General features: G+C 45.1%; 1 protein-coding gene across 2 annotated transcripts in view; it reads right to left on the bottom strand.

The window, feature by feature from the left end:
- The window catches only part of NDFIP2 (Nedd4 family interacting protein 2), a 115,814-nt gene that overhangs the window by 81,689 nt on the left and 14,189 nt on the right, over positions 1–19,936 (bottom strand). For both annotated transcript variants that reach the window (XM_044287066.1, XM_044287067.1), the window contains exons 2-3: positions 7,563–7,719; positions 4,000–4,127 (exon numbers count right to left, since the gene is read on the bottom strand). In XM_044287066.1, the coding sequence (XP_044143001.1) occupies positions 4,000–4,127; positions 7,563–7,719 (285 nt within the window). The remainder of the gene's footprint in view (positions 1–3,999; positions 4,128–7,562; positions 7,720–19,936) is intronic.

Raw genomic sequence — 19,936 nt, 5'->3', positions numbered from 1 at the left:
AACGACATCTTTGAGTTGCTCCTCTAACTGCCGGCCCTCAGCCCCTTCTGGGAAGCCAATTATACGGACATTATTTCGCCTTGACTTATTCTCAAGATCCTCCAGCTTATGTTGTATCACTAGGTTTTCTGAGGCGAGAAGCAGAGTTTGGGATTTTAATGTGGCAATCTCGGTTTGCAGTGAAGCAGCAGTTTTTTCCACATTGAGAACTCGATCCCGGATCTTTACTAAGTCTTCCCTGATTAGGGTGATATCGCTCTGTACTGAACCCAATTGAGTGGACATCCCCTGCACCAGGGAGCCGTTGTTTTCCACGGCGGAAAGGATCTTATCTAATACCGATGGATCATATTCTGTTCGCGTTTGTGCTGAAGATCCCTCCTCTACCGCCTCCTGGTCTGCCTCCATTGATCCGTCTTCAGAGGGTTCCTCAAACTGGGGCGTTTTAACATTTTTCTTCACATTAACAGAGGTTTTAACTTTAGATGGATTTTTTTCAATAGGGAATGGTGATTTCAAAAACTTATCGATCTTATTTTCTGGTGTTTTTGACCCCAATTTAGTTGTCGAGGAGTCCACTGATCGTCGCTTTGGGGCCATTCTCTTCCCTTCTTTCCCCCGTTCGCCCTCTCCCTTTTTTATTAATTTCCAGTTTATTTATGTTCCCCCCCCCTTTTTTTTTTTTTTTTTCTTCTTTTCTCCCCTTTTTTCTCCTGTTTGTTGTTTTCACACCCCGCTGCTTCTTTCTTTTTCCCAGCTTATGTTCTCCTTTAAACCTCCTTATAGCTTCCTTATCGCCTTATTTTCCCCCCTTTTAACCGCTTCCTCACCCCCTATCTAATCCCGCAGAAGGAAAACGGGAAAAAAACAAGGCAAAGCAAAAAAAAAAAAAAAAATACGTCCTCCCAGCAACACAGCAACACAGAAACCAGCGCTATGTAAAAAATAAAGTCAACCAAGGCTATGTTCTCACGTGTCCAGGGGTCCAGGAATGGCCGACAGTCCAGGTTACAGGCAGACAAACAGTAGAGGAGAAGCCGTAGGCAAAGCGGTAAGACCTCCGGATCCAAAGGGAGGAAGCAGACGGGAGGCAAGGGCCGAGCAAGCAAGCCAGCCGACGAGGGAAGGAGAGAGGAGGCTCCCTGGGGCAGTGAAGCAGCTGAAATCAGACACGAACAGGAGGGAGGACTGGAAGCGAAAAAAGAGCAACGGAGGGTCAGCACGTCCGGCAACCACCGATGAGCCGCAGGTGAGATGATCCAGGATCCAGGAGCCGCGTCCAGCGCGGAGCGCCGCTCAATACTTCAACGCAACATCAGCTAGTCAGCTGATCGGGTGAGTCGGGAGCCTGAGGGGAAGAGGCCAGCGCGGGAGAGCGAGACGTGCTGTGTTCACGTCATCTCGCCCGCCTTCTGGGTCCTGGTTCCATCTTGACACACTGGAAATGCAGCTCGGCCAATCACTGGCTGTAGCAGTGACCCGCCTCTGTCACCGATTGGCTGGGCAGGTATCATCCGGCGTTTACAGTGTCGAGACAGGACCAAGAAGTAGAGTCCGGTGGGGTCCTGGGAAATATTGGAATGGGAGCAGCTGGCAATTGTGGAGGTAAGTATTGCGTGATTTATTTATTTTTAACCCACTCTGAGCACTTTCCCAATAATTTTTCAAACAATTCCTTTAATTGAGATACTAAAAGGATTTTATCTTTTATATCTTGTATCCCTTTAAAGGCAGAGAGATTACAATCTTATTTATTCTTATCAGCCAATAATAATATAACGATTTTTTTTGAGGGGGTTGGTGTTTTGTTATAATTATATATCTGTGTACATATTTTCTGATTACAAAAATTTGTGGCTATCCAATTAAAGAGGTTGTCCCATCTGGAACTTTATGGTATATTGATAGGATATGCCATAAATGTCAGACACGTGTAGGTCCCATCTCCTATCTCAATGACAGGGGCCCACCATGAATGGAAAGCATGTCATGCATATCTAGCGTCTTCTCACATCCTTCATAGCTGGTTCCCGTTCTTGATATAGGAGAGCAGGTCCCAGATGTAGGACCTACACTTATCTAACATTTATGGCATATCCTATTGATATGCAATAAATGTCTATGGGTCATCTGCTGGCATCACTGGGGTTTCCGTGTCAAAGGGAAGACTTTATTAAGATCCCAGTTATTTGCCACAACCAGCAGCTACAACTGACAAAAAAATGAGTCGATGTCACAGATAAGGTCCAGAGGTGACCAGAGGTTCCAGCCCTAGATAAGACTATCAGTTGTTCTCCTGGATTTTTATATGTTCCATCAAGGTTTAATTTTTGTATCTGATCTCAGTCTACACCAGGATGCATATAAGGTTGACCTCATTACAGGTCTAAAGTATGCATCTCTCATCACGTCAATATGGCCGTCTGCCAACTAAATTACGAAGGAGATGAAAGGTCACCCCTCCCTGCTCTTCCGATATCTGCTTATGTTATTATACAACATGGTAGCTGGCACGTCATCAGTTGTTTCATGCATAATATCATTCTAATGAGATTTTCATTCTCTCAGAAAACACTCTTGAAGGGTGTGGCGGCTATAAGGCCTCATGTACACGAAAACTGGGGACTGCAATTGGCGGTCCCCAATGCACGAGCGGCGGCTGGGACGGATCGAGACCCATTCAACTTGAATGGGTCCGTGATCCGTCCGCACAACCAAAAAAAAATAGAACAAGTTCTATTTTTTTGCAGTGCGGAGGCACGGACAGAAACACCATGGAAGCACTCCGTAGTGCTTCCGTGGGGTTCCAATCCGTACTTCCGTTCCGAATCCCCATGATTGCAGACCTATTCAAGTGAATGGGTCCTCATCCGTGATGCAGAGTGCACATGGGGCCGGTGCCTGTGTATTGCGGACCCACCGTATGCGGGCCGCAATAGGGGCACACAACGTTCGTGTGCAAGAGGCCTAAGGAAGAGACACATTCAGAATTAATCTTATCTTGTAGGTTCCCGTAGGTAGAACATACGTTCTCAGAGAAACTGTAAAATGTCAATGTCGTGGGAAATGCAGAGGCTACATAGAAATGAATGGAAATGTGTATTGTTATGGCCTAGAGTTCATTTATAACGGTTTCCAAAGGTGACATCAGAAAATGGTGACCATTCCATATCCCATAGGGGACTCCTAGAAGAGTAAATCTTCAATTTATAAGCGGATACTTTCATCATTGCATTGCAGATTCGTCATTCAGGAGATAGAGGCGAAAACCTCTATAGAAAATGAAACTGTTAAGACTTCCTTTATTACAGAAGCTATTATGGCGTAAGAGATCCGTCGTCCAGAGGATCTAAAAAGCCACAGATAGACCCCCTAATGGAAATTCTGCAGATCTGCTGTGTGAGGAATCAGCAGAAGATCACAATACCAGCCATGTGGGTGAGATATGAACAAGTCTAGATGCGATAGAATTTTTACACATGGAAACTGACCCGTGCAGATTTTTAATTCTTTCAAATGTCAATTTCTGATGTAGAAAGAGCCCAGATTTGTGGTGGATTTTTACTACAGCATTCAATGGGAAAGAAGAAGTCTGCAATTAAACTTCATTATTGCAGATTCTGCTGCAGGAGACCTGTGGATCTACTGCAAAATAATAAAGCAGCATATGCACCTCCTAAGCCCAAAGGGCTCCCGTGGTAATATTTCCGTGGCCCCCCCCCACCGGCTTCTGTTTCTCACCATGAAGTGTCATGTGGACAGACTGCAATCTCAGGCATTGACACATCATTGCTGAAGGCCCGGGAAAGAGAGACCAACGAGGAACCATGTCACCATGGGTGTGCCAGAGGGGCGGCAGGTTTGATCTCATGGACCTCACTAATGTATCTTCTGACAGGTTAGATGATCAATAAAGATGACTCTTTAACATATCAATCATTTTACCAGACATAAATATATAAAAATAAAAAAAAAGCAATCAGCAGTACAACAGCTTACCCTCTGGGCGGCCTCGGCTGCGGCGGCGGCCATTGCTGCGGCCTTAGCCTTCTCAGCTTCGTCATATGTTGGAAGAGTGGTTGCAACACTATAGGGAGGTGGTACAGGGTAGAATTCATTGTGTGCTTCTATCGACCAAAAAAACAAGAATAAAGGGTTATTTTACTACAAGACTAAGGAAAACATTAGTTAAAGAAACAAGCCCTGAAGTATTAGAGTCCATGGGTGAAAAGCATGGTTAGCTTTCCATGGCCTCAAGACCATCTGTGAAAATACGGAGGAGATAGTGCTGCAGATCAGTAACGCCACCTGATGACATCTCAGTACTGCTATTCTTCTCACACCCTAATCATGGTTAGAACAAAATATCAAATGTTGCCAAGTGAAGAAACAATGTGGGCAGTCTTCTATAATTGTGGTGCCCGCTAAACAAACGGTGCCATCTACAGCAAATGAATCAGCCCATTATCTGGTCTTGTTGGAGAAGAGCGGCCAGAACTGAAGAGCCCTCTGTTCATGAAGTAATGAGGAAGACATCAAGATGAGCCAACTGGCGGTATTATTTCTGTATCAATAGGCAGGATACTGCCATCTGAATGAACAAATAGGTATGTGATCCTATATGCTACTGCAGGGTTCAGCAACCTCCAGCTGCCATGAAACTACAACTCGCAGCATCCACAATTACTCATATCTCCCACAGAAGTGAATGGAGCATGATGGGAGTTTGGGTTCCCCACAGATGGAGTGCTTGAGGTTGGCATATTTATTAGCAATCTGGAAAAGGGGTATTCTAGTAAAAACAAGTTATCCCTCATAATTAGGCACAATCATGAGAATGGCACCATTGAGTCGTCGCCCCCCCCCCCCCCCCCCCAAACAAATGGAGCAGTTGTTGCATTCATCTATAGCTATACGAGACTGCTGAGGATAGCCAAGAATGGGCAAAAAATCTCAACATGGAAACTCGACCTTTGCATTATAGCAGGCATACTTAACCTGCGGCCCTCCAGCTGTTGTAAACCTACAACTCCCACAATGCCCTGCTGTAGGCTGGTCGGGCATGCTGGGAGTTGTAGTTTTGCAACAGCTGGAGGGCCGCAGCTTGAGCATGCCTGCATTATAGTAATAAAGTTCTCCTCTACATCTGGCTTATCCTAGCCCCGGTAGGTGACCACACCATAAGCGGTGGTACGCTGATGCTACTGTATTCATTTCTGCCACGATCACTCTCCTGAGGAAGCGCCCGTATAAAACATAGGCGCAGAACCGCTGAGAGAGAACGCACTTCGTGTCAGTTATCAGCGCCTAGTCCATGTAGCTTCTCTAGACCAGCTGTATGTATTGCACGCTGGGGCCGCTGCCTGTTCATTTTATGTATGGCCTCACTAGTGCAGCCTATAGAGCATTAACACTATAATGAGCTGCATTTAATCTACACATGTAGCGTACCAGCCCTAGGGTCACATAGCAGTGGGCACAACATTTATCTCTCTCAGGTGATCAGTATATGCACCTATCGAGTACAGTCTACTTTATCTGCAAATGTGCAATTTAGGCATCTGATTGAGCAGCCTGCATATATTTCTACCTAAAGCACCCATGCCGAGTCTTTTTGGGTTTGGAGAGGACAAATGAGCTTCACTTAGCGAGTTCTTAGCTCAATAGTCATTCTATCGGCAGTCCAAATACCTCCCAGTGTTAGGGGAACTTGTTCTCGATCGTTTGGAGTGACTGGTTGTTTTGATTCGGGTGTCCCTAGAATAATGTCAGTTCACATAGCCATATGCGGGCTTGTTTGTTGCAGGACAAGTTGTACTTTCCAAAGCCACCATTTAATATTGCAAATGATGTAGTGGGAAGGGTGAAATTGCAAAAAAAAAAAAAAAAAAAAAAAAAATGCAATTCCGGCGCAGTTTAACTTTCTTTATTTACGACGTTCGATAAAACTAAGGCTACTTTCACATTAGTGTTCGGGGCTCCGCTTGTGAGTTCCGTTTGAAGGCTCTCACAAGCGGCCCCGAACGCATCCGTCCAGCCCCAATGCATTCTGAGTGGATGCGGATCCGCTCAGAATGCATCAGTCTGGCAGTGTTTGGCAAACGGATCCGTCCAGACTTACAATGTAAGTCAATGGGGACGGATCGGTTCGAATTTGACACTATATGGCTCAATTTTCAAACGGATCCATCCCCCATTGACTTTCAATGTAAAGTCTGGACGGATCCGTCTGAAGCTACTTTCACACGTAGAATTTTTTCTACAATATAATGCAGACGGATCCGTTCTGAACGGATCCATCGTCTGCATTATATGAGCGGATCCGTCTGGGCAGATCCCAGACGGATCCGCTCTGAACGCAAGTGTGAAAGTAGCCTTACCAGTTACTTTCATTTTACAGGTCAGAACGAATTTGGTGATACTTTATATGTATAGTTTTTCTTGCGTTTTGATTTTCTATTTATTTATTTTTTACACTTTTTCATAGTCCCCAATGCACTAGTATTGGCGTGTATGAGAAAATTGCTATGGAGCCCTATTACAGGCAAAGGCTCTATAGGAAATACTGTGCAGCAGCCTCCTGTCATTCACACAGACAGGGGCTGCTGCACACACGCTGCGGCTCCTCCGATCGCCTCACAGGGGAGCCGGAGCATTAACGGAATGGCGCACTTGCGGTGTTTCATGCGCTCAGATGCTGTGGGTCAGATTGACCACGGCATCTGAGGGGTTAAATGTCCACGGTCTGCATTATTGCCGGTTGCGGACATTAGCTACGGGTGTCTGCTATAAGAAACAGCAGTCCACCTGCGGCTATGGCACCTGCTCTGCTCAGGAGCGGGCGCCATCTTTAAAGACCCAGCCAGCACTGTACTATTACGGCGCTGGTTGGGAAAGGGTTAAAGAAGAACTCCCACAATATTTTTATTCTCTGACCTGTTAGAAAGGTACATGATGTAAACAGTAGTGAAGGCAAGTTTCTTAACAGTGATTGTATTTGTGAGCTATAACCTCCCTTCTGATCCTCAGCTGTATCATGTGACCAGCACTCTGACTCTCCAAATAACAAAGCATCTTATGTGTGGACAGGAAGTCAGTTTCTCTATGTATTCCTAAGGGGGCCTCAATATCAGTCTCAGAGGAATGAATAGAGAACTATTCATTCCTATGAGACTGATATTGAGGCCCCCTTAGGAATACATAGAGAAACTGACTTCCTGTCCTGTGTCAGTTGGAGAGGCAGAGTGTTGGTCACATGACACAGTTGAGGATCAGAAGGGAGGGGATAACTCACCAATACAGTCACTGGTAAGAAAATTACCTTCCCTACAGTTTACATCATGTATCTTTCTAACAGGTCTGAGAATACATTTTTTGGGTAGAGTGCTACTTAAATAAAAGTTACGTTTTAGCCCTGCTACCTTCAGTGACCTGCCTATTTCGTCTGCAGCGCCAACCAGCCAAATCAGTTTTTCAGTGAGCTTCGTCGACATCTGGCTTATAGACAAACATGGAAAAACTGCAACTGAACTAAAGCAATCACAAAGTATGACTATACATACCGTTGTCCACACCACCGTCTACGACAATACTGCTGTACGGTGGAGGAGATGTATCTACTGCGGATGCGGCTGAAGTCTGAGATGCTTGAGAAGCTTGGGTTGAGGTTGATGGCTGCTCTACAGCCGCAGTTTCGGAGGAGTCGTCCTCATTCTCTAGCTGAGGAAAGAAAAAATAAATGGATATCATTTCTCATCCACCCAAAGAAAGAATATGAAATCTGAAAGGCTTATAAAGATTATACGGACCAGGGTCGGGTCACACTTACTCACTGGTCACAATCTACAATACACCCTTCAAACATCCGGTTTGTTGTGCACTTCATATATGAAGCCGATTCTGACAGGATGAGATGACGAGCTAATGTGTATGGGACTTCATGAACACACGGGATTGAATATGAATATGCCTGATCCTGGGAGATCAGCTAAGTGTATGTTTATGAGGGCGTCAGGGGAAAATAGCTGCATATAAATCTGGATGTCCGGCCTGGCAGCGGAGGTTCATGATAATCACTGAATGAGATGCCGCATAGAACCGCGCAGTCAGACTAGTCGGCCAAAAGACATCCATTCCCTGAAGAAGGTGACAGGACAACTCATCGTTGTCATCTGGTTCTTTACGCCTTTTGTTTCTCTACTGCGACACATCCTGGAGGATCAAACAGTGATTCTTACACGGACAGAACTGGATAAAACCTACTTTTGGAAGGCTTTTTTAGTATTACTATTTTCTTTTATTTTAATAAAAGCCGATGCAGCAATCAGGCGATCACTGCAGGTCCGGTTTCTCTAATCTCTTGGGAAAGACGCTTCTGGCCCCACAGGAGAAACTTAGTATTACATGGCAGCCATTGAAGTGAAGTTGTGGATCGGCCGGAACCACCGGTGTCCATTCTGGCTCATGTCTTCTGCATACTGTACACACAGAACATTTTCCTTGTTTTGTGAAAATACAAAATGTATAATAAATGTTCGTGAATATACAGGAGTCTGCGGCCAAAAAGGCCACCTCCGCACATCACAACAAGCGCACCGAAGCAGTGTTTGGGGACAAACAAACACAAATGCTATACTTTTTGATGTTTAAATGACATTTTTACTTGGAAAAACCAAAATGAACTAGATCTCAGGGTATTTCCATCCGATCAACCACACATATCATAAAGTGTCATCTGGAGAACACACGAAAAGACATTCTTATCCTGTATACATAGTACTGTTACTACTGCAGATCTCTCAGTAATGTGCCCCTGTATACCCTGACCTCTCAGGTGAGTATGTCAATTTACAGTCCATAGTATGCAGGGCGACTCAAAAAGGATGGTGCAAAAGTAAAGGCCTGTAGTTAAAGGGGCTTACCGAGATTTTCATATCGATGGCCTATCCGCAGGACACCCCCGCCAGTCAGCTGTCTAAGAAGCCACAGCGCTCACTGAAGCTTCAAGGATTGCTGTCGCCACCTCACAGCTTAGGCTAGTTTCACAGTTGCGCTATTAGATCCGGCAGATCTCTCTTAATTCCGACATTGCTGGAATCTACCGCAATGCCATCCGTCCCCATTAACTATAATGGGGACCTGTAGAAATGAAAATATACCTGGAAAATATTTGCTGGGTTGCGGCTGGATCTCCGCCGGTCCCCATTGTAGTTAATAGGGCCAGCAGGTATCAGGTACCGGATCCAGACATCTGCCTGAATAGCCTTACAAAGCACAGTGCCGTCAATTTCAGGCCATCAACATGAAAATCGCAGAAAACCCCTTTAAAGTAAAAAAAATTCTGCTCATGAAAAATGAAAGCTGTGCTGTAAATTGGTTACTGTTGAGCGAAACGCGCTTCCGATTTTTCACCTGAAGTGTAGATGGTAATGGATTTTTAAAGTGGAGAACCACTTTAAATCTTGAAACTAAACTCTGCTCCGGTTCCGAGGTACAAGTCGGAACTGTAGACGAGTTCGGTTTCAAGTTTTAAAGTGGCATGGCTGACTAGTATGGAACTAGTGTGCCACAAACCGCAGCATGGCGTATCTTACCGAAACCTCTGTGCTGTAAGCCACACAGATTACAAATTCTTCAGGCGCTCAAACCGGACAACAAACTAAAACTCTTAGGATCACATTTATCATTAAAATATTCCACTTTTATGGCGTGAAAAAAGTTGTAAACACATCTGACTTTTTCAGCAGCACTTGTGCAAACATTTTTGCGGAAGTGCAGTTACTCCGCCGGCCTCCCACACTTTTATCATGTGTGACACAGTGAGGGGTTGTCTGTGTATCTGGCAGGTATTTTCCTCCCAGCATGTGCGGCTGGGCTGGTTTCCAGCCAGGTGAGGTCAAATACCGGACCGGAGCTTAAGTTCCGGTCCGGGTTTTGGCAGCACCTGGCTGTCCTTAAATAGGCAGCTGGGTTTATAGATCTCTCTGTTTTGGGGATCTGAGGCTTGGTGCTGTGCTGGAGGGCTGAGAGCTGCATGCTGGGGAAACAGGCCCCCTAAAGCCTGCTGTGGACTACAGGAGGCAGAACTGCCAGAAAGGTGACTGGTGTTATATGAACTTTCCATTGTGTGTGAATTAACACCAAGACTGCAAAGTTACATGCTGTTTTGTGCAATTGCCACAAGTGTGAATAAACACTGACGTTTTGAGTTAAGAACTTGTATTTTGCCTCTGTACTGCGCCCGCCTACCCGATCTAACAGAGCGAAACCCCACACGTTATACGTCAGTTTTCTGAAGTAGAAGAACACTGAAATCCACTCCAGCCTGGGGCTTTAGATTAGATTTCGGTTCAGGCGCACGGACTGCCAAATGTTGCGACTAATTTAAGTCAATGGGATCTGTCAGGTTCCTGTAATAATGGAACTAATGACCTTAAAGTGAACAGAGCCTAAAGCCGTATATTGTAAACTAAAGAGGACCTGTCCCCTCTCCTCTGACATGTGTGCTATAGTAATTACTTGCATTAATCATTAAATAATTATGGAGCATCTTTTCTTATAACTATGTGTTGCCGTCCCTCTATTATTCCCATTATAAATGTATGTGTAAATTTTCAACTGGGTGTTAACAATTCACTTGTCAAATGGGTGTGTCCCTACACAGTCTGCCACTGACTGCACTGATTGGGCATTGTCAGAGTGTTTAGGGACACCCCATATGGTAAAAGCCAGTAATAAAATTCCAGAAGGAATAAATGAGTACCAGCATAACACAGCATCATAAGAAAACAAGCTCTACAAGTATTTAATGTAAAATACAGTTATTCTCTAAAACAGACATGTCAGAAATGGTGAAGGTCCTCTGTAAAGTTTGTAGGTATGCCCTTAACATGGACATCCATCACTGTAGATATAAGGGTCCATTCACACGTCCGTTTTTTCTTTCCTGATCTGTTCCGTTTTTTGCGGAACAGATCAGGACCAGATCTGGACCCATTCATTTTCAATGGGTCCTGGAAAAAATCGGACAGCACAATGTGTGTTGTCCGTTTCCATTGTTCCGTTCCGCATGTCCGTTTAAATATAAAACATGTCCTATTCTTTTCCGCAAAATTCGGATCCTGGTACAATACAAAGTCAATGGATCCGCAAAAAACGGAAGACATTCGGATGTCATTCCGTATGTCATCCGTTTTTTGCGGAATCTGTTCCTGGAAACACATAACAAATTTTCTTTTTTTTTTTTTTTTTCTTTTTTTTTTTTCTTTTTCAAAGAAATCCAAACAACTTTATTTGATTATTGAAATGTATACATGTTTCCGTTTTTTGCGGATCCGCAAAAAACGGATGACATACGGAAACATTTTCAGGAACAACGGATCCGCAAAAAACGGACCGAAATTCGGATTATAGAAAAATACTGACGTGTGAATGTAGCCTTAAAGGGGTTTTCCGAGATTTAAATACTGATGACCTATCCTCTGGAGTGCCGTTGGCAGGCAAGTAGTCTATAATAGAAGACAATTATATAAAGTTTGGAGGACCCCCTTTAACTCAGTTTTGCTCTATCTACATATTTTCTGAGTAATTTACCTTTAAAAATTGGATTTAAATTGCCAATGCTAAGCCTTCGAGAAGAACAGATGAAAAAATAATGTTATATACAAGAATTCAAGGATTACTATAAATACTAAACCTAGCACGTGAGCCGCCTGCGCAACCACCAACCTACCATACCAGATGCCACTTATCGGGTTGGTGGCACAAACATAACTTGTCCTGAAACACACTTTGCAGTAATCACATTCATGTTTTCCAAAAGTAGCTCAGGGAAGCTCAAAAAAAAAAAAAAAAATTGCCAAATGGCAGGGATATGGTTAAAATAATGGTAATAAAAATTGCAACCACTCAGCTTCACTACCGCCGCTCTGAAACCATAGCATCTTTTTATTTTATTGAATTGCATATATTATGTAATAAAAAAATCATGTTTTTAATTGGTTTTAAGTAAAAAATTCCTAGCCGTTAGGTCCCTTTCACACGAGCGTGATTTCCGCACGGGTGCAATGCGTGACGTGAACGCATAGCACCCGCACTGAATCCTGACCCAATCATTTCAATGGGTCTGTGCACATAGAAGTGAATGGGGCTGCGTGAAAAACGTATTGCATCCGCAAGCAAGTGCGGGTGCGATGCGTTTTTCACTGATGGTTGCTAAGAGATGTTGTTTGTAAACATTACGTTTTTTATCACGCGCGTGAAAAACGCATCAAAACGCATTGCACCCGCGCGGAAAAAACTGAACAACTAAACGCAATCGCAGACAAAACTGACTGAACTTGCTTGCAAAATAGTGCGAGTTTCACTGAACGCATCCGGCCCCAATCCGCAACGCCGTGTGAAACCGGCCTTAGGCCTCTTTCACACTTCAGTGTTTGGTCAGTGATTTCCATCAGTGATTTGTGAGCCAAAACCAGGTGCAACTCTAAACACAGAACAGGAGCAGATCTTTCCCTTCTACCTCATGTCTGTGGAGGCTCCACTTCTGGTTTTGGCTCACAAATCACTGATGGAAATCACTGACCAAACACTGAAGTGTGAAAGAGGCCTTAGTCTTCTGACTTGATTCATTTTTTCATCGGATAATATACTGCTTGTTTCCATGGTTACGACCACCCTGCAATCCAGCAGCAGTGGTCGTGCTTGCACGCTGTAGGGAAGAGTGCTGGCCTCTCTGCTACCCAGGACCGCAGGAGTGCTCATAGGCCGGCGCTTTTTTCTATAGTGTGCAAACACGACCACCTCCTCTGGATTGCAGAGTGGTCGTAACCATGGAAATGAGCAGTGTATAATGTGATGGGAAAATGCCTCAAGCCGGAAGGAGGCAATATGGACAATCACAATACATTAGCAAATGCCTTGTATTAACTTTCTCTACATGATAAAAGCCATTTGCTGAAATGAGACAACCCCTTTAATCAATGATTTTTGTTGCTTGTGATAACGGAAAGAATCATGGCTATCGATAGCTGGATCTGTACATTTCTTTTTGCCGCGTGAAGGAAAAAAGAAAACACAATGGGGGTCATTGTAGAACTGGCTTAGTTGCCCATAGCAACCAATCCGATTCCATCTTTCATTTTGGATAGCTCCTTTGAAAAACGAAAGGTAGAATCAGATTGGTTGCTATGGGCAACTAAGCCAGTTCCACTTCCCATCAGTTTGATAAACGACCCCAACGTACTTTTAGCATAGCCCATAAAAGTGATGTGGGCAGAACCCAATTTTTACAGAACTAAAACATGCAGCACGGTGTGTAGCAATCCGACATCCTGTGTTCATGTGGCTGGGGGAGGGGTGCGCTGACATTTACTGAATGGCGTTACATCACTCGGTGAACATTTTACATTATTCACCACACAAGCAAAACCAGAAAAGTGATGGTTTGTGGTGAAGAGTCTCTAATAGTAGCCACAGCGATTCCGCCGTCTCATTCCTATTTATTTACCCTCGGCGACCACATTTCTCGTAGGGTACATTGATTCTTTGTCTACACCCCTTATTATTTGGAGTGTATTTTGGGGTGGTGAATCAGATTCACTTGATGTACCCCATCACTGAAGTCAATGGGAGCAGCTCTACCGTAGTGAGCTCCCTCCAGTACAACAAGGCTGAGGGTGCTGTGTAGTTCCAGGGCGGAACGGCAGGGGTGCGGGGTGTAGGCCCCCTCCGATCAGAGTGATGGCCTATTCTGAGGAAGGAGAACCCCTGTAAGACACAGGGCCTGCCTCCATTATGGAGTGATACGCACACATACCCATAGGCCTACAGAAATCTTGGCCAGGTCTAGGTATTCCTTTTCCGGTAAGAGCACGGGAACCCTGTTACAGGATGACTAGAGCTGGAGACTTCTTCTGGCAACAAGACATCTATTGATTGGATGTAGGGTGTAAGGCCCCTTTCACAGGAGCGAGTTTTCCACGCGGGTGCAATGCGTGACGTGAACGCATAGCACCGGCACTTAATCCTGACCCATTCATTTCAGTACTGCATTGTGTTGCGTTAAAAAACGCAACATGTTCTATATTCTGCATTTCTCACGCAGCCCTGGCCCCATAGAAGTGAATGGGGCTCCAGTGAAAAACGCATTGCATCTGGAAGCAAGTGTGGATGAAATGTGTTTTTCACTGATGGTCGCTAGGAGAGATGTTTGTAAACCTTCAGTTTTTTATCGTGTGCGGGAAAAACGCATCAAAACACATTGCACCCGTGCAAAAAAATATATAAATGAACGCAATCGTAGGCAAAACTGACTGAACTTGCTTGCAAAATGGTGCGAGTTTTCCTGAACGTATCTGGACCTAATCCGTCATGCTCATGTGAAAGAGGCCTAAGAAGTTGAGCGGGGTGCTTGAGGGCAGTTGTGGTCCTCCGGCAGGGGGCTAGAGACTCTTCTAGTTCACATACTGTATGCAGAGCACCCAGAGCATTATCATTGGTAAATACGGGGGAATGTCCCCAAACCCACCCAGGACCGTCCAGACAGCACAGATTTGCAGGGACTATTGTCTAAGCAAATCACTGAAAATAATCCCTCAATCAAGTATTATTCACCACGTCCCTATATTAAGAGTCTTGACATTACAATATAAGTACCTGTCACTGTAGGGCGTTAGTAGATGTCATGGCTGTTGCCCAGTTGTGCCCCCCGTTCTGGCTTTGCGCCCTGTATGCCAATAGACAGCATCGTTACAGGGAGGAGGAGACCCCGCTTTTCCCCTGTGATTGGACCGCACCACAGCCAGGGAGGAGGAGACGCCCTATGAGAAAAGCTGGCGTCTCTTCCTCCCCGTACTAATGCCATCTATTAACATACAGGGCACGAAACTAGAACAGGGGGCACAATGGGGCAACAGAGCAGCTGATCCAGGGGTGTGGAAATCGTATCGCCCGAGACATGCAGTTCTGGGCGCCGGGCAGGTAGTTTGTTCAGTAGCTTAGCCCGGCTGCGGGCAAGTAGCAGGGCTGAGATGGCTTTGTTTACCGGAGCAGTGGATCTGCGTTGAGCTGGGGGCGAGGAGCGGCGGTGACAGAGCAGTAGGCATAGAGCAGTGACGCAGCCGTGACAGAGCGGGGGGGGGGGGGGGCATGGTGTAGTGACAGCGCAGGGAAGAAGAAATGACAGAGCTGGAGGGGTGGAGCAATGAAAGGTTCAGTCACGTGTCCGGCTCGGGGGGAGGAGCAGTGACAGAGCCATTACAGATCCAGGGGCATTGGTAGAACTCTCAACTCTGCCAGCATCCCTCAGAGGACCCCCTTTCTGCAGGTGTTGTCCGGCTGGGAAGGTGAGGGGGTCCTTTCCATGCCACATCAGCAGCTAGTTTGCCTAAACCACCTAGAGGTACAGGTAGTAATGTGCTAAGAGCAAGCGTGTGCACTAAACTAATTGCTGTGATCACATTAAGGCCTTGTTCACACCAGGCAGTGCGTTCCGGCCTGATTCTGTCCAGAATGTACTGCACTGCGGCCGGCTAACTATATTGTGGGGCAGGAGGGGAGCGTAGTGGTCTGTTGAAGTGATTGGCACCATAACCATGCCCAACAGCTGCAATGTGATCGGCTGCACAGGATCGCAAGGCACATTATGCCTGCGGTCCAGTCCAAACAAAATGCTGCAAGCAGGCATAATTGTGCCATTCACTTCAATAGATCGTCACGCCACAACATAGAGAGCCGGCCGCGATGTAGTGCATTCTGGACAGAATCATCTGGTGTGAACGAGGACTAAACTTAGAGTCATTTCACACTAGGGCTGCAGTAAACTAATATTTTTGTAATCGAGTATTCTATCGATTATATTTCTCGATTCATCGAGTAATCTAATAAGAAAAAGCTACTTAAAATAACGTACGTAATTAGGTATGTATAAAGTTATTGGTTTAGAGAGGGGTTAATGAAGGCACCTCCAAGGTGCTTCCATTAACCCCTCCAAACCAATAACTTTATACATGCCCATTGGGTTTGGAGGGGTTAATGGAAGCACCTTGGCATTAGGCATGTATAAAGTTATTGGTTTGAAGAGGTTAATGAAAGCACCTTGGAGGTGCCTTCATTAACCCCTCTCTAAACCAATAACTTTATACATACCAAGGTGGTGCCTGCAGCCTCCATTAACCACTCTCTCTCCATCTCCCTGCCCCCAGCCTCTGATCTGCCTCCCTGCCCCCAGCCTCTGATCTGCCTCCCTGCCCCCAGCCTCTGATCTGCCTCCCTGCCCCCAGCCTCTGATCTGCCTCCCTGCCCCCAGCCTCTGATCTGCCTCCCTGCCCCCAGCCTCTGATCTGCCTCCCTGCCCCCAGCCTCTGATCTGCCTCCCCCCAGCCTCTGATCTGCCTCCCCCCAGCCTCTGATCTGCCTCCCCCCAGCCTCTGATCTGCCTCCCCCAGCCTCTGATCTGCCTCCCCCCCCCCCCCCATCATTGGCAGTTTGCAGTTCCGATTGGAGCCCCAGCAGTGTAATGCTGGGGCTCCGATCGGTTACCATGGCAGCCAGGAGTCACGCTACTGAAGCCCTGGCTGCCATGGTATGTTAGTGAGCAGAGAGCAGCGCATTATACTCACGTGCGCTGTGGCCGCCGGTCGCTCCTTCTCATAGGTCTGTGCGGCGCATTGCTAATGCTGTAAGCATTAGCAATCCGCCGCACAGACAGAAGGAGCGACCGGCGGCCACAGCACACGTGAGTATAATGCGCTGCTCTCTGCTCACTAACATACCATGGCAGCCAGGACTTCAGTAGCGTCCTGGCTGCCATGGTAACCGAACGGAGCCCCAGCATTACACTGCTGGGGCTCCGATCGGAACTGCAAACTGCCACCAATGATGGAGCGGGAGGGGGGGGGGGGACGGGACCCTGTGGGATATGGCCGGCAGATTCATTGGTAGTGCAGTGGCCACAGTCCCTCCCCTCCTCCTCCTACTCTGTCCTCATTGGTGTTCAGCGGCAGCCGCGCACAGTGGGGAGGGAGGGACTCCCTCCTCCTCCCCTGTGCCGGCCGGCTCAGTCCTGCCTCTCTGACCTCCGGAGGACACGGAAGCAGTGAGTGAGACGCTTAATTTCACTCCCGCTCCGTGATCACGTGGTGTAAACGATTCCTCGATGCAGGGAAACTGCATCAATGAATTTTTTGACTCGATTTATTCGAATAATCGTTTCAGCCCTATTTCACACCACAAAGACTGGAACGCAAGCCGGCCACCTCCCTGCATGAGGAAGCGTGGCGGTGAAATATGGTTTTGATTTAAAATTATTTTTTGTATCAGGACAAGTAGATCGAGCCCCCACTTCAGTCCTTCAACAAATATTTTTTTAAATTTTTTTCCATACCCCTGTAATCTAAAAAAAAATATTACAGCCATGATATCTACTAATGCCCTACAGCGCCAGGTACCTATATTGTAATGTCAGGACGGTGAAAGGTCCTCTTTAAATAATAAAGTAAAAGTGCCTTGCCCCAGAAGAAGCACACATACAAGCTGAGACGTCAGTTCTGAATGAAGAGTAAGTTCTCAGATGTCCACTACGGCACTGCCGGTAGTAACAGCTCAGATATAAAAACAGGAGAAGGACAAACACAGTCCAATGTCTCTTTACTACAATCTCCTTGATGGCGTCTATGGCACAGCGTCACAACGACAATGTCAATGACAAAACCTCATCGGGCAGGTTTTGCTAGACAAGGAACCTGATGCCGTCTGACCACAGCTCTGATCTGTGTCACATGCATAACACTCAGGGCACCTCTACCCAGGGTGGATTTGATTTAAATCAAAATGATCTAATTTCACAATTTAAATCACTAGTCAGTAAGGCTTAATTTAAATCATAGTTTTCTACATAAAGACTAATTCTTGCTGGTATAACTTATAATATGCAAGTAGATGAAGATTTTTAGAATAACAACTTTTCATATTAGTTTGATTAGGTCGATTCTGCATTCATAGGTTTGTAGAAGTTAGGATTAAGGTCTTTTTCTCAACTCTGTTCATGTTATAACATTTTTGCTGTGAAGAAGAGGCATGTGATCTCTGCTGAGTCAAATTCAGTTTTGAAAAGTGCAAAAGTAAACCAAACATCTGTGATAATATCTTGTAGGCAGAGAAACTGCCCAATAATCTTACAAAAACCTCTGGAAGAGCATGACATTGTGAATGGATTAATGGAATTTATTTACCCCAAAAATTACACATCTAGAAACATAGAATGTGTCGGCAGATAAGAACCATTTGGCCCATCTAGTCTGCCCAATATACTGAATACTATGAATAGCCCCTGGCCCTATCTTATATGAAGGATGGCCTTATGCCTATCCCATGCATGCTTAAACTCCTCCACTGTATTTGCAGCTACCACTTCTGCAGGAAGGCTATTCCATGCATCCACTACTCTCTCAGTAAAGTAATACTTCCTGATATTACTTTTAAACCTTTGCTCCGCTAATTTAAAACTATGTCCTCTTGTTGCAGTTTTTCTTCTTTTAAATATTCTTTCCTCTTTTACCTTGTTGATTCCCTTTATGTATTTAAAAGTTTCTATCATATCCCCTCTGTCTCGTCTTTCTTCCAAGTTATACATGTTAAGGTCCTTTAATCTTCCCTGGTAAGTTTTATCCTGCAACCCATGTACTAGTTTAGTAGCTCTTCTCTGAACTCTCTCCAAAGTATCAATATCCTTCTGGAGATATGGTCTCCAGTACTGAGCACAATACTCCAAATGAGGTCTCACTAGTGCTCTGTAGAGCAGCATGAGCACCTCCCTCTTTCTACTGGTAATGCCTCTCCCTATACACCCAAGCATTCTGCTAGCATTTCCTGCTGCTCTATGACATTGTCTGCCTACCTTTAAGTCTTCTGAAATAATGATCCCTAAATCCCTTTCCTCAGATACTGAGGTTAGGACTGTATCACTGATTTTATATTCTGCTCTTGGGTTTTTACACCCCAGGTGCATTATCTTGCACTTATCAACATTAAATTTTAGTTGCCAGATTTTGGACCATTCCTCTAGTTTTCCTAAGTCCTTTTCCATTTGGTGTATTCCTCCAGGAACATCAACCCTGTTACAAATCTTTGTGTCATCAGCAAAAAGACACACCTTACCATCGAGGCCTTCTGCAATTTCGCTGATAAAGATATTAAACAATATGGGTCCCAGAACAGATCCCTCAGGTACCCCACTGGTAACAAGACCATGGTCTGAATATACTCCATTGACTACAACCCTTGTTGTCTGTCCCTCAGCCACTGCCTAATCCATTCAACAATATGGGAGTCCATGTACAGCCTTATTCTACATAATTAAAAAATGAATCTTTATTTCATGATGGAATAACCTATGGATGGTAATATATTTTCCGCAAAAAGCATTTTATATAAAAAAATAAAATAAAATCCGATTTAAATTAAAAAAAAAGATTTTTTAAATTTTTTTTTTTTTTAAATCATTGATTTTTATCCACCCTGCCTCTACCACAATCTTAACCCCTTCAAGCAACAGCCAGTTTGGACCAAATGCCAGAGCCCCATTTTTCCAATCTGACATGTGTCAGTTTATGTAGTAATACCTTTGGAACGCTTTTACTTACCCAAGCCATTCTGAGTCTGTTTTCTCGTGACACATCATACTTTATGTTAGTGGTGAATTTCAGTTGATGCGTTTTACCTTTATGCATAAGAAAATCCCCCAAAAATTAGCTATTTTCAAAATTTGAATTTCTCTGCTCTGCTCTTAAGGCCTCATGCACACGACCGTTGTGTGCATCCGTGGCCGTTGTGCCGTTTTCCGTTTTTTTTCGCTGACCCATTGACTTTCAATGGGTCCGTGGAAAAATCAGAAAATGCACCGTTTTGCAGCAGAGACCGTGATCCGTGTATCCTGTCC

This window comes from Bufo gargarizans, chromosome 3, assembly GCF_014858855.1.
Source record: "Bufo gargarizans isolate SCDJY-AF-19 chromosome 3, ASM1485885v1, whole genome shotgun sequence".
NCBI lineage: Eukaryota > Metazoa > Chordata > Amphibia > Anura > Bufonidae > Bufo > Bufo gargarizans.
Note: the sequence above shows the minus strand (reverse complement) of the source record. Positions and strands in the feature narration are given on the sequence as shown.